This window comes from Trachemys scripta, chromosome 14, assembly GCF_013100865.1.
Source record: "Trachemys scripta elegans isolate TJP31775 chromosome 14, CAS_Tse_1.0, whole genome shotgun sequence".
Taxonomy (NCBI): domain Eukaryota; kingdom Metazoa; phylum Chordata; order Testudines; family Emydidae; genus Trachemys; species Trachemys scripta.
In genome coordinates, this window is record NC_048311.1 from 32,747,048 (window position 1) to 32,762,407 (window position 15,360).

The window sequence follows — 15,360 nt, forward strand, 5'->3', positions numbered from 1 at the left end:
GCAGGAGCCACTGGCTGCCTTGCACGTGGGACGACGTAGGTGGAATAACAGTGAAAAGACTCGTCAGCAGTTCGCTTCGCCTGAGGCCCCTTTATTTCAGCACACGGTCTTGCCATGTGCTGCTCTTAAATATTCATCAGGGCTGGAGCAGCTAAGCTGACTGCAAAGCCTCGGCACCGGGGGAGAGCGGGGATGGATTAAAGCACCCATGAGCACGAAGCAGGTGGTTTCTTGCACCGGCAGCTTGGTGTGATGTTTAACTCCCAAGGCCTCACTTCCTAGCCAGGGTGATGGACTCAGCCTTCAAGGCATCTTCTGCTGCCCCAACTGATGCTGGCTTTGCCCATAGTGTCTTGGCACCCGCTCACACGCCCTTCGCAGGCAAGCGGGGAGCTGGGCCTCACGCGCCTGTATTCCCCTGGCTAGCACCTCAGGCTGCAGCATGACTCTCTTGGGCTTTAATCCTGAGGCTACGCCATGAGGCATTTGTTTTTTAAACTTCTTTCCTGGGTCACTTGTTTGCTCACCCGCTCAAGGCTGCACCTGGAGCACTGACAGCCTGTGTGTGTTAGTAGTAGCCTTCTCACACCCACCTCCCCACACGGGGCCTTGCTTACCATGTGCACACGTCTCCTCCCTGCTAGCACAGCGTAGAGGCAAACCGAAGATGAGCTAAAATCCCCTCCTGCTGTGTGATCCCCCCCCCGCTAGGCCCTTCAGGTGCAATCACAGCTGGTTAGTTACTGCCTACACCAGGGCGCTGCTTTAGCTGCAAACTGCCTCGTGCTGCTTCTCTTCCCTTGGAGAAGTAAATCATTTGAATTAGTGTCCCCTCAAGACCTACAACACAGCTCACAGCTGGGGGCCTGTGTGAGGCAAAGCGCTGGGGGCAGTGTTGAAGCAGCTGTTTTGGGGTGCAGGAGCCCCGTGGCATAGGACGGGGCAGCAAAGACCAGCCGCAGGGGAGCTCCCAGAGTAACCAGCCTCCCATGCTCTCTTCCCCAGCCAGGGAGGGAGTCAGGCCCTGGGTTTCTTCCAGCATGAGGTAAGTTTTGCACTGCGGCGGCTGTTAGCTGCTGCCTGCCAAGGCCCTGCTCTGCAGAACAACATGCCGCTGGATATATAGGCCTGAAAGGTGCCTCTGAACGATGCCTAAGGCCAAAGCGTGTTCCCAGGGCAGGCAGTGGGAGGTTAGCTAATAACTGTGCTGGGAGCAGCCCGCGCTAGGCAGGAACCGTTAATCCCGTTTCATCTCCCCTTCCTTCCTTGTGGCGATGGGGAAAGCAATGAGCAGAGCCCCAGGGTTTGGTCTATAGAGTCAAAAGCACCTGCCTCTCTGGGGCAGGACGAAGCCAGAGCTGCATCTTGGCTATTTTTTTTAAATCGAAAGGCGATTCCATTGTCTATTTTATCAATACGGGTCATAATTGCTGTATTTTTTATCAGTGCTGATTTCCATACAGCTCCCAGCATGTGTGTCAAATATCATTGGGCCAATAATAAAGTTTTTAAAATAGCGGCACCAGACTGCTCCACCCATCATTCCCCTGGGCGGGCTGGGGGCCGGGCAGCTGTCTGGGAGCAGAGCCAGGTGTGCAGAGTAGTGTTTATTAATCTGGTTGAGGGAACTGGGATTATATTTTCTAACCCAAACTGTCTGCAACTGGCCTTGCCTCCCCACTGGGAGCTGGAGGGGCTATGGGAGAGACCCAGCTCTGGAGTTAGGTAAGTAACATTTTCAAAGCATGTTGGTAAGGAAGCAGTTTTGCTGTAGCTCATTAACACTAGAACCAAACAAATCCTCCTTGCATTGTGAGTAGAGCTTGGAGGAGAAGGGAGCTTGCTCCATCCTCCACCTGCTGCTAATGTGCCCTGACCCTGAACCCCTGCGCCCGCAGGAGGGGAACCACAGCCCCGTAAAGCCCTGCTCCTTCCCAGCTGCAAGAGACGCACCCATTTCAGGGGGAAAAGAAAACTCATGCACCCAGGCCAAGGATTTGTGAGTTTTATTGCTCATAAATTACTATTCCAAAAAGAGTCATTTCAGGGTACATGGTGCATCCGCCAGCCTGACTAGAAAGCGCAGGGAAGCAGCGACACAGCACCTTACCGGGCCGTGCTGGGTGGGAAGCGAAGCTTGGCTGCCCACGTTGAAAGCGCTCCGGCTAAGCAGGCTCCTCTAGGCCAGGCAGCCTTTCTGGGAGGGTTTGAACAGTGCTGGGAGTAGGCCAGGCAGTGCAGTGATGTACAACCATGCGGAGCAGCCCTCAGGCCTCCCTGGCATGTGGGTTCACCCATGTGCAGGGGATCCAGTGCACCAGTGGGAGGGGAGCAGGGGCCAGGCCTGCTCTCTCCCTAGCCTCCCACCCAAGGCAGTAGCTATGGTAACGACATCACTGTTCTGCTAGGCTCCCTCCTTCCCCAAGCTGTGGGCCAGTGATGTAGTGCCAGCTGTTGTGCACAAACCCTCTCGCTCACACCACAGGAAGGCACAGCGTGATGGTGGGCACCGTATGGAAAGCTCCAGGACACGAGACCCACGCCCAGAGACCTTAGGCTGGAGCTGGTCCTAGGGGAGCCCTGCAGCCTCGCCAAGCTCCTTGGCCTCTCTTTGGTCCCATGATTTGTGGGAGGCCAGGTTTGAGTTCACTCAGGGCCCATTTGCGCAGCGGTTCTGTCTTTGGTCCACACAGGGAGGATTTAAGGCAATACGGGGCCTCAGGCACACCACAGCTGGGGCCTCTTTGGCTGTCCCCAGGGGGTGTCAGAGTTGAGTGGGCAGTTCACATCGTGGGCAGCTATTGTTTCAGGCTGGCTGCACACTCAGGCAAGCAGCAGCACCACTCGTTTACATTTTCAGCGCTCACAGACAAGAAAAGTTCTTTGCAGTCAGCCGCTGGGCTCATCCTAGGACTCCAGCAGATACAGCCCTAAACCTGGGCTAATATTTCTTATGCCTTTAGCTGGCCCTGCCTCCACATGAACCAATTACTGCATCAGCAGGGCTGCAGCCCGGCAGAACTTCACTCACGGAGCAGGAAAATGCCCACGTAAGCAAGGGCTGAGCTCAGGGACCCGGCCCAGAGAGAACTAGTACAGCAGAAAACAGGGGCCATTCACTTGTGCTGACCCTTGTAGTCTCCAGGGTGGTTCGTTAGCGCTTGGCACTGCACGGGGACCTAGTTCAGAGCAGCACAGACTCAGGGCTTGTCTACACTCGAACTGCCGCAGGGGGGCAGCTGTAGCGCTTCGCTGAGGATGCTCCCTAGCGCCACCTCCAGGAGGGGTTAGGCCGGTTTAACGGCAGCCCTCGGGCACCAGGGAGTTATGGACTTGCGTCACCTCAGCGAGAGGAGCCCGCCCGAGCCCTCACTGACTGCTCAAAAGCAGGGGAAGTTGCAGTGCGCAGGAAGAGCAGATTAGAGTTTGAGACAACACCGTTGGACAGATTTAACCCCAGGGGGCAGGGCCCTCCAGCTTCACAAGGCAGCCCATGAGGTACCTGCCGCGTGGTGCCCACTGCGTGGCTCAGGAACTGCCCCTGCCCGGGCTGGGGGTGCTATGACAGCGCAGAGTGGCTGCAGCAAGCAGCCACTGATTAGAGGGGGTCAAATCTACTTTCCTTTATATAAAAATACAAACACTGGACTCTGCATGTGGTTCCGTTTGCTACTCGGCGTAAGCTTATGAGGAGCTAACCCTAGAGTGCAGTAACCCAGGCAGCTCTAGTGCTCTGCGATCTAGCCTTAAAAAAAAAAAGTGCAAACAGACAAACCATGAAGACGGCCACCGCTTCCCCGGGCACCGTCTGAGTTCTGATCTGGCCCATGCTGGAGCAAGGCAGGGAAGGACCCAGCCCAGCTGCAGGGCCCGCTCACAGAGGGTGTGGCGCTTGTTTTCCCCTCTCTCTTCCCTCATGCTTGAGTAAGGACACAAGGCCTGCAGCCGCCTTGGTGCAAGCTCTGGGGCAGGTGGGGTGGAGTTGACATGGCCTCACGGGGAGAGGAGGGCAGAGAAGGGGTACCAGAGATCTTTGTAACAAACAAGGGGGAGGTTTCTCACTAAAGAGCCTGACACCGGCTCATACACCGAGCACTCGCGCCAGCAGCCTGGGGTGGGGGCGGCTGCTGACCAGAGCTTCCAGGGCCTGGTTCCCATCCCAAGTTCTCAGCCAGTCACTCAAGCTTCATCTCGCAGGGGCCTGCGAGGCAGACACTAGTGACACACGGGGAAGTGGCTACTAGCATGGGAGGGGGCTCAGGGACGTGGAACGTTTCCAGCGCAGACCCTTTCAAGTCACAGACCCTCCCCCCTTCAGCACAGAAAGCTGCCTACAGCTGCAGCTTGGGTCTTGCAGGTCTCTGGCAAGAGACAGGTTTTTGGACAGTGTTAGTGGGGCATGGTGCACCCTCCTACACCTGTTTCCTCTTCCCTGTGGTTTCACTACACACGATTACAGGTAAGAGGGTGAGTATTACCAGTTGCCTCCGCACCGGGGGTGTTGCATCTAAGAGCCTATTGTTCTAGCTTGAATAATACCTCACTGAGCTAAATAAAATATAGACGCTGCCCCAGGGGGGTGGGCTGTAAAAACATTAGCAACTGTTTAACTGACGTGCAGCAGGCCTGCCTGGGAACAGCTGGCCCTTACGCTAGTTGTCGGCACGAGCCGTGCTAGCCAGCCCTGAGCCCCGAGCAGCAGTTCAGGGGAGGACAGAGGCACTTTGTACAGCTCTGCTGTTCCACTGGCCAAGAATTGCTGCAGGCCCGAAGAAGGTAAGGGGCCAAGGCTTGGCCACTCGCTGCCCTCGGCAGCTCTAAACAGCAGCAGAGGGGGTTCTGCAAGTCAGCCCAGCTCCACAGAGGGGGGCAAATGGGGCTCCTGCTAGCACAAGCGGGGTAGGCCTGGCCCACCCCATCCACACCACTCTGGGTAGTGCACTAGCATGCGTCTGTGAGCCCAGACTGGGAGCCTCGGTCCCAGTTGCCCTGCTGCCATCCTTTTCGAGGGCTAGGGTGAGGGTTCCACCTCCCTGGCCTGGATCTTGCTCAGTGTAGGAGACAGGAGCGAGCGGCGGGGGGTATACCGAGTGCTGCTGCTTTCCCACTCTTAAAACAGCAGCATGCTATGGGGTCAGCATGGTCCCCCAGCTACTGCTGATCTGTCTGCCCTGGGAGAGCTGAACGGGGCTGGAAGGTACAGGCTGGGAACCCAGGGCCGTGACTGCGGTTGTACTGCCACACCTGCCCTGATCAGAGTGAACGAACGGTAACAGAGTTTAACCCCTCACCCTCCATCACTGCGCTGGACACACGGGCTTTAGAGGAGAGACCATCAAAACACCGGCTTTAGCCCTTGGCTTCCAAGCAGCAGTAGCAGGTTTAAACAAACGCAGCCTAAACATAATGGTCTGGGAAGACAGACTTGCAGACAAGGCGGCTACAGTGGGTCAGATACAGCAGTGCAGGCGGGAGGTGGTTGCTGGCTCCAGCAATCCCAGGGATCAGCTGATGAAGGGAGCTGACCTGTCGTTGGTCACTGTTGGTTTCAGCTGGATGTTGGCAAAAGGATTCCTGCAGAGAGAAAGAAAGGCACAGGTCAGTGGGGGAGGCGTGTATCCCCTGAGTAGCACAGCTAGTACAATGGACAACAGGACAGCGAGACACACACAGCTTTCCCTAGGCCGCGTTCGCTTGGAGAGCAGCAAACGCTGCAGCGGGGGCCAGGCCGGCTTTACTTTTAGTGTATTTGAGACCTAACCCTATGCAGCGTGCGAGCGGAACATACCCTACTTTGAAAAGGCGTGGCAGGGTCTTTCTGCCTCACCGACTGCGTGGCACTTCTTTAAGATGGGGGTGAATGGACTGACTCCACTTCCTCTAATGAGAAAACCCCCTTAGTGCTAACTCTACAGCACTGGATTGTCGCAGCGATTTCTAGCATTGGGGGTTTGTACTGGGGAAAGGGAAGCGCCTCTTCGAATTTAGAGACACAAAAGGTATGAGGTTATCTGGGGAGTGCAGGATTAGTTCCTATGATGCTACTTCTACTTGTCCAGGCTATTTTTAAAATCCCAAAGGATGGGGCTTCCCTCAGTTCCCTGGAATCTGAAGGAGAAGTGGTTTCAAACACCAACCACCAGCTACTTCCATAGATCTGCATTAGGATCAGACCGATGTTCCTTACATGGAGAAGCTGAGGGATTACAATGACAGGCTCCCTGATCGCAGGTAGCTGAGATGGCAGAGAGGAGATGGAGGAGTTACCACTACGCCCAGGATGGACTCTCCCAGGGCGGTCACAGCTCAACTAAGCCTCCTTGCAGGAGGAAGGACGGACGGAGGTTTCCACCCAGACAACAAGCCAGCTGGAGGAAGCTCACTGATTTATCTTGGCATGGGCTCTGAGGGAGTTTCACAGCAGCTGGGCTGAAATTTGCAAGGGGAGGGGGCACGAAAGGAGACACTTGAATTTGATCGGACCAAACATTTAAACAAAAACATTCCAGTTCCAGTCCTTCAGCCCCATGAAAGAAAGGCAGCTTACTTAACGCTTCAAAGCCAGACATGCTGTGCGTTACATCTTACACGCACACCTGGCTGGCCAATGCATGTTCATAGGATATGATTTATTAACCCCCGGCACTTGCATTGGCCTTGCAACTGCTTGATAACCAAGCCGGGTGCTCATGCTCCCCTTGCTGGAGCTCTGGAGACGCCCCACCTGGGACTTTCAGCTCACTCCCCTAACTGCATCAGCGCGGGGCACAGCCTGCACGGGCCGAGGAGTCCATGCAGAGAAGCGGGTGGAGGAGAGGAGGCAGCCAGAGCACCGGGGAGGGGGCCAGCAGAAGACAGACGGCCCTGAGCTTGGGCCACTTTCCCCCGGATGGCTCCTCAGCCTGGCCAGAGCACAGGAGATTAATAAAGCAAAATACAGATTGGCTCTGAACACAGCAGCACAAAAATCCCCTCAAGGAAAAAGAGGCGGCCTCTGGGCCCCAGACCAGGGCATTTGTTGGTTACTGCCCCAGAGCCGGTCAGTATTTGTAGATCAGCCGGGGGTTCTTCCTACACCACACACCACACCACAGATAACAGCTCTGCAGACAGACACAGCAGCAAACACATTCTCCCGCCAGGTTTAGAGGACAAGAGCTGAGGAGACAAGTCATGGCTGGGTAGGAACCGTCAGGAAGGCACCGAGCTGATCACCACCCGAGGAGCGGGAAGAACAGCCGCACCTCCTGCCCAGGAGACGCTGACCTCCAGTGACGTAAATGCCAGGGCAGCTCCAAGGGGCTGTTTGCATGCAGCTGCATCCCCACCCCTCCTCTAACCAGCTCTGTCCTGCTGCTCCTTCCAGACCATGGCTCTTATCCCTTCCACCAGCTCTCGCCATCCCTTCCACCCTACCCATTGACCAGTCCCCCTCGCTTCCCCACGGGCCTCAAAGCCTGACCTGGAACATCTACTCAGCTAGTTTTAGGGCCATAGGGTAAGCCTGCAGCTGTACCCCTGGATGCTAAGATACGCTGCTATGCAGTCCCCCCCCCCCGCCCATGGTATAGATGTACCCGTATACGCTGCTGAGGGTCTTGACCAGAGATCCTATTCTTGTTTGACAGTCAGGCTGGGTGAGGCAAACGTGGAAGGAAAAGCACAAGTGAGGTTAAAACTTGGCACAGTTCAACAGTTTTAGGCTCAACAATTACTTGAAGGCAGCATTTGCTCTTTAGCAATCTCATAGCGCTGCTGGAAGGGTGACATGGTGAGGCACCCAGGAGCAGTGCGTCTCAGGGGGGCATAGAGACCGCTCAGCAGGGAGCCACAAGAGATGTTCCTGGGGGAGGGATCTTTAAGGAGCTACTTTTAGGATACCTGAATGTTGAGTTGCTCCCTCTGAACTGCAACCCCTCTCGTCACGGAGGGCCCCACTTCCATACCCAGCAGCCCTGGCTGCAGACAAGGAGCCTTGGAGGGTCCCATCAACACTCCCAGCCTGGCTGCAAAGCAAGAGCTGGAGCCTTTTTGTGGTGCTGCTTCTCTGCTCCTCACCTCCCACCTTCAGGGTTTCACTCTGCTGCTCCCCCCATGCCCTCAGCAGCTTCTGCAGCCCCATGCCTTGAAACACTAGGTCTAGCACAACATTAGCTAGGAAGAAGCATCCCCAAATGGTCTCCGTAGGGGTCAGATGGGCTGGAGAGAGTGTGCGTGCATGGGATGGGGGTGTGTGTGTGTGTGTGTGTGGGGGGGGGGGGAGTTGAGGAAATCAGGGACTATAGTTTAAGGATGAAAAATACTGTGGGGGAGGGGCAGGGGCATTAGGAGCAGGCATCTGGCCCTCCTTTTCTCACTGTGGTTCTCTAGGTTATCCCCACACTCACCAAGCAAAAGACGAGTGGCTGCCCCATTGCTCCCTGGGCCCAAGAGCTGGGTAAAGGCTTTGCTGGCCAACAAACCTACGAGTATGAAGCCTCTGTTTAAAATCCAGAACTTCAGCCCCCAGCACCAACCCAGGAATCGTGGCTCAGCCTTCCAGCAGTGCTAGGGGAAGGGTAATCGCCCCTCCCAAGGCCCAGCTCCCTGGTGCAGCACCAGCTCTTCTTTAAATCGTGGCTTGGTTTCCAGCAAGAAGATTAACGCCCTGTTTTCAAGCCAAAGTGATTAGTTTCCCCACCTAATTTATGCAGATTCTCAGGTTGCTTTTTTCCTAGGATGCCTCGAGAATTGATGTCGCGTGAAAGGAATGAAAAGGTGACTCAATGACTCACCAGGGATTATTTAACCATCTTTGTTCTGGCAAAGCAGAGAGGTGGATCAGAGCCTGCAGCACCCCCCCAAATCTCAGAGTCAAAAAACAACTTCAGGCTTAGGGGAAAAGTGCAAAAAGGTATCGGGGGGGGGGGGGGAGGCTGGAGCTTCTGGAAGTCCTATGCAAGGAAACCTCCCCTCCCCTCAGCCTCCTGCTACTAAAGCCCTTGGCTACTGCTGAACAAAGGCCACCAATCTGCCATGGGAGACTAGATGGAGGCTACTAAACGAATGGTCACTGTACCAAAGCCGATGTTGACCTGCGGCTCTGCAGAGTGGAGGGCAATGGACATTAACTCTACCATAACCACCTGTTACTTAAATAGTGATAATGTAGGTTTTGTATCCCTACGTGCCAGAAGGCTGGGAAAAGACTGTGCAAAATGGCAATGAAGTGCCAGTCACCGGAGGCGCGTCTGATGCGGTGAACATCACCGGGACCCAGTGACGGCAGCAGACGCTGGGACTCAGTGAAGACCTAAAACCAAGATGGGTCGTTATTTAAAGGGGAGAATTCTAAAAAGCAGGAATAGGCCAAAGATGCTCATTGCCCAGCCATGGAAGCGTGAAACCAGAAGGCTGCGCACGCTCTGCCCCAGCAGTGTGGGAGGGAGGGGTGGAGACGGGGCAGGCACTATGCATGGAGCCGTGCAGATACAGGTGTGGCTAGAGAGACGGGCACATTGAGGCTTACATGGAACGACAGTGTAGGAAGAGGAATCCATTTCAGGAGCCCCAGGAAGGCAGAGAGGCTTCCACCAATGGGTTTAGGTGCAAGCGAGTGATTGAGCCCAGTTAGGAGCTGTGCTCTGAACTGACTGGCATTGCCTGGCGATGGACGTTCGTGAAAGACAAGACAGTGCCCATCCAGCCTTCGCTCGGATTGATGGTCACAGTGAGCAGATCAAGGACCCATTTTGCTCCCTCCCTCCCCCGTTCATTAGCATGGTGCTGAGCCGCCAGGTTCTGACCAGTCAGTACAGAGCACTGCAATAGTGAGGGGTTTGGCACATAAAACTGAACTTACTAACTAGTCAGGGACATCAAAACCTGGCCACTTCAACATCGGGGCTGTAATGGAAACAAAAGGCAGTTTGTAGGACGTGTTTAATACGCACTCAGCAGCCTTAGTGAGAAATAAAAAGGGTATCTGGTTAGAGAAGCTAGGCTAGGAGCCGGCTGCTCCCCTGGGATCGCTCCACTCCCAGGAGAGGTCACCAGCTGGGTTACATGCTTCTTCAGACACAGGATGCAAAAAAGGAAAAGTTGTATTTGTTATTAATACTTATCACTTATACAGCACTTAAGACACAAACTCTTCCTCATCACAACCCCCTTGTGAAGATTGCAATGAAGGACAAACCCAGTTAGATCCTCTATATGCCAGTCATGGGAAACATACCCTGCAGATGCACCTGACTCCTCTCAGAACTCACTTTCCCCTTCATACAAGTTTGCAGAGGGGGAAAAAAAAAAAAAGACCCATTTACTTTCAGTTAACAGCATTCAAACCTCCTGAGTGACACCCAAATGCAGTTTGGAAAGAGCTGCATTTGGTTTTGTGGTATTACCCACAAGCCATATTGCAAAGCAACTAATTCTAGGTTTATCCTGTACTGGAGATCAGCAAGTCATTCGCCTGCAACAGCGAGCCTTTCAAGACAAATCAAGACACTGGCTGAGCGTGGGGACTATGTATTTAAACACTATTGCAACTGCTTCCATTCAGAAACGGACTTTAATGTAAATTGCCAGACCTGCGAACTGACCAGAGAAACTGGGCGAGGAAAAAGGTCATTTTCTGGCCCTCCGAGATCATGGGGAATGGAAAAAAAAATATATCTATGGCAGAGGCAGTCTGGTGATTGGTCAGTGATATAGGCATGAAAGCTGAAAAAACCACCAAGGCCCAACTCAATGCAATAAATAAAACTTTTATTCAAACAATAACTCAGTACAGGGCACATTTCTCTTCAGCTTTTAAAAAAGGTTTTCAGCACTTTACAATCTTCATACAAGTTTTGCTAATTTTCTACATTCATTCATTTAGCACGGAATATCCTGGATTAAAAATCTTTAGCAAAATTATGACATCAACGCAGGAGGTTCTTATTACATATGCCCATAGTCTATATATAAAACAAACAAAAAAACCTTCTCTGTGTGTGATGTGTGTGTGTATATTGCCAGCAATGTCCTAGTAAACAGGCATGTAAAGAGGTTTTAAAAATCACATCAGAAAGAGGAAGTGTGTACAGCTTTGCAATGAAGACTTTCACCGGAACTGAAAGGGTTAAGTCTGTACTCTGGGAGTAGGCCACTTACTGACTTCTCCGCACTCAGTGATTGAAGAAGCAATACCAGTAGCCATTAATTCCAATCCTACTGTGTTTGTCTCTAAAGTTATCAAGACACACAAAGAAGATTGACAGGATTTAGGAAATTAAACACTGGAATTCTTCTCCCCTCCAGCCACCCTCCCAAGAAAAAAACCAAACCAAAACACAGTTGTTTTTTTAAAGTCCAATTTCAAAATGTAAAAGAGTCTTTGGATTGCTCTGGCAAGCTGCATAATCCCATGATTTATCCCCCAGAGCACGAACGTGAGGTAACAATACCTTGCTACAAAATATACAACAAAAGAAAGAATGAACCTTCCAACAATGCTGCTTGAGTCGGCCCTGGTGGTTTAATTAGATGGAGCAGAATAACTGTCCAACCCCCACCAAGAACCAACTATTTCTCTCCGAGGCCTAAACCTCTGCACTATCCACTTTTCTTAAAGCAACCGTGTCAAGTTTGGTTGAATTAAAGTGGATGCCACCCAGAGAGGGAAATGACCAAACCTCTCTCGTGTCTACACCTGCCTTCCCTTAGAAACAGGAAATTGGCATCGGAATGAAGTGGAAAGGATAGTTAAAGTAACAGTACGTATACCATAGGCCATGCATATTTGTTCAGTGTTGGAAATGGTTTCTTCCATTTTGTTAGGACGGCGTGGCTCATGTTAAGCCTCAGAAAAGGGATAGTGCATTTTTGAACATTCACAAAGTACAAAAACTGGATCTGCCCAGTAACTAAACTGCATCCAGGCTGCTCCAGAAATGAGCACACGCTGTTTGGCAGTTCCTGCTCTGAAAGGCTTCACAAAACAAGGGCATTGTAAACACCAGGGAGGGGAAGGTAGCAGCACCATGGTTTCCTTGGATGATCACAAGAGTTAAAAATCCAAACTAAGAAGAAGTATAAAAGGAGAAAAGAAAAGAGGGAAAGAAGCAGAAAGCTCTTCAAAGCAGCAGTTGCCATTTCTAGTCAGGTGTCCTCACACAGTTGATACCAAAGTGCCATTGCCACTGTGGAATAGAAAGCACAGGAAGACTGCCAGACTGCACTTCACCGCAAAGAGCATCAGATGGACAACACACTTATTGCAATGCAGTATCCCTTTTCTGGAGCTCAGGTCAGTCCTCTGTGCCCTGGCTTTACCCTGCCACTTCCCTAGAACAGCTGGCTGAGAATGCAGAGCGCATTACACTTTTACTTAAAGCGAACCATCTCAGGAGAGCGCTCTGAGCAACTCCTGCAGTTGCTCCACGTGCGACTTCTCTGGCTGTCCCCCAGTGAGGGAGAGGAACCACATGCAGCCCTGGCGTTCGGGTTCAGATCCTGCTCATCACAACTAGTGGCCATTTCACTCACAACATGGCAAAAAGTGGGAGGTTTCTTCTCTCTTTATTTTGAAATATTTCAGTTCCTCCTCCCAACGCAGGGCTCAAACTAGCAAACCCCTATCCCCGGGCGAGAGGCTGCTTTCCCTCTACTCAACAAGAGCGTTCCGAACGCAGGCAGGAGGGCCTGCATTTTGGAGACAGACCTTCCCATTCTGTTATACTTTGGGCTGAGTCCCCATCGGGGCAGGAGAGAGCGGAGTGAGTGTCTAGAGGGGAAGTACCAAGAGAAGATACTCTAGGAATGTCCAGAAAGGCTGCCCCAGTTTGAACCGGTGGAATGCGAGACGTTGGCGGTGCTGATGTTCCCTTCGGATTAGCCTGCTTTTGAGAAGTGAGAACTATTCATCTGCTGCAGAGTCTCTGAGCCAAGTAGTGACCCTGGGAGAGGCCACAGCTGTGCTTGGAACAGGCCGACACAAGCTAGATACATTTGGACTCTTCTCCTAGGAGACTCATGGTTGCCCCACACTCAGATAACAAATTCAGATTTATCAATGCCTAAATTATCTAAACCCATGTTTATGTCTAAACTGCCACATCTAGCATCACCTGCTTGCGTGCCAGTGTATGGCCGCCTCCCAGAATGCGTCCTGCCAAGGGATACTGCAGCGTTGTTTACTGTACCCAGCGCTCTGAACATTATGATTCACTTTACTGAACACGATGGGAAATAGAGAGGCTTACCTGCTTCCAGCTCTTGTCCCATAGTCCTCAAGGCCCTACAGGAGAAAAAGAGAAACCAACCGTGAGACGGCAGAGAGACAGGCTTTGCCATTAGAGGGCACTGGAAGGACACAAGAACAGAAGCAAATACACTGGGCCCCAGGGGCTTTCAGGCTCAGAGCCGAAGCATGTGGGTATTAGAAAGTGGAGAGTGATGAAGGTGATGGAAATGGGGTTTAATGCAGCATCGAGTAAAGTGACACTCATCTCTGCAGAGCGTGTGACTTTACACAAGGTCGGTTACAGGAAAGGCAGAAGGAATCTAGCTCCTGCCGTCCGGCTCCGCCTTGCTACAGCAATCCCATAACTATCAAGGAGCGTCACACGCACTTTGAAAGGGACAAAGTAAGAAGTTAGGCGCACGCTGGTGAAATGGTCTGTGAAAAGTGTGTTTCTTGTAACCGAATCCCACCAGAAATTGCAGCGCTCTGGGCTGTCGGCTGCTTGGACTGGTACTGAATAGCATTATGCTGTGGGTGGCTGGAGGGGGAGGACAGAAAGGGGCAGCCTACAGCCTTCTGTGGAACAGATGGACGTGGCACTCTAGTGCAGGGCACCCTAGATGTTCCATCCCCATGCCAGGATCTGTGCGGAGGGAGAAGGGGGGCCAGCAGAGGAGACCACAGTAGCTCTCTTCTTGGCGAGCAATACTGGGTTATGAGTCAAGACCAATGAGTCCTGCACCCGCTACCCAGGTCCCTGGGATCCGAGAAGCAGGTTCTGGCAGTCCAGGAATAGATTATTTTTGATACAAATATCTGTCCTCGCCAAACACCCCTGCAGAGAGCCAGTTCCTCGTTCAGCTCATCTGGCGCCAACTAGCAAGATGTGAGACTATTTCCCCCCCACACACACACACTGCTTCAGCTGCAGGCACAGAAGTGGAGCTCCGTTTCCCAGCTTGGGCATAGCTTTTCGCAAGCTCCTTGTGGAGTGGCCAGAAGCTAACATGCCGGTCCTCTGTGCACTGTCTCAAGAAGGGGCAGATTGCTGACTTGGAGAGCTCGACCCATCCTGGGACTTGCAGTCTGGCTGTGGCAGCCAGCAACGCATGGCCCCATGCTGGAGCCAGCCTGAGATCTATTTAACATCAACGTTCGCATCCAGCCGAGTAACAGAATGATTATTTTTTAGTCTGTTTATGGGGCCTGCTGGGCACGTGAGCGCCCGGGACCCACGGTAACGCGGACATGGCCCAGGAAGCCGGGGGGAGGGCGGTTCTGAACGGAGAGCTTGGTCTTTTCAAGTAAAAATCCTGCCTCACGTCCCTGGCCTGAGGCAGCCATTCTACCTAATTACCTCTTGTCTACGAATACCAACCTCAACTCCTCGCCCACAGCTTCCCACCTCACAAGCCTATGTTGTCTCATGCTGCTCTGTCCAGCAGTGACAAAGGATCAACTTATTCATCTCAGGAGTCCTTTAAAGCTCATACATTAGCAAGGGGCTCTGATAACTGCTGGTCTCGGGTGGAGCTGGGGCGCCAGGGGCTTTCTCCACCTCAAAAATCTATGGATACGACCCGTGAGTAACATTTCTGGTGGGAGGCTCTCATGGAAGCAGCAAGTGTTGTCGATTGGGAGTTTATGCTGCCATTTTGTGCCATTCTGTGTGTCTCACCCATCTTCTCCAAGTCCGCCAATTGGCTCATCTTCTCCATCACTTTGGCTTTCCTCTCCCACTATAATTTTTGAAGGGGGGGGATTTTTTAGTTCCCCTCAGAGGGACTGGAAGGAGAAAGATCATGGAGTCTTGGGTAAGCTACGAAGAATCATCTGGCAAAAACAGCAAAGGCTGGTAAACCCCAATGGAAACATCGCTTTGGTTTGGACTTACAGTTGACCTAGCGTAAGGCCTGTAGTGAGCAGATGGCAGTTGGCACAGGCCACGGGAGTATTCTTTAATTGCACAACCATAGGGCATAAGGTAGTCCTATAAATAATGAACACAGGCCTGTTGGAGAGTAACCCTCGTTCACTTGCAATAGGCCAACATCAAAGTAAAACATTGAAAATAAAATTAACACCCTCCCACATCTACTTCCACTGCAGCCAGGGCTCCCACCAACGCCAGGGCCGTAGAGACTCCAGTA

The 15,360-nt window shown here is 52.5% G+C and overlaps 1 protein-coding gene across 5 annotated transcripts in view; it reads right to left on the minus strand.

Moving 5' to 3' along the window:
- Positions 1-4,185: 4,185 nt before the first annotated feature.
- BAIAP2 (BAR/IMD domain containing adaptor protein 2) overlaps positions 4,186-15,360 on the minus strand; it is an 82,818-nt gene continuing 71,643 nt past the window's right edge. For 2 of the 5 annotated variants that reach the window (XM_034789590.1, XM_034789595.1), the window contains 2 exons: positions 13,230-13,264; positions 4,186-5,574 (listed from right to left, as the gene is read on the minus strand). In XM_034789590.1, coding sequence (XP_034645481.1) covers positions 5,505-5,574; positions 13,230-13,264 — 105 coding nt within the window. In that variant the 3' untranslated portion in view covers positions 4,186-5,504. Of the gene's footprint in view, positions 5,575-9,841; positions 9,886-10,291; positions 12,168-13,229; positions 13,265-15,360 lie in introns of those variants that run through there. The other 3 variants (XM_034789594.1, XM_034789593.1, XM_034789591.1) reach the window with 3 other exon arrangements.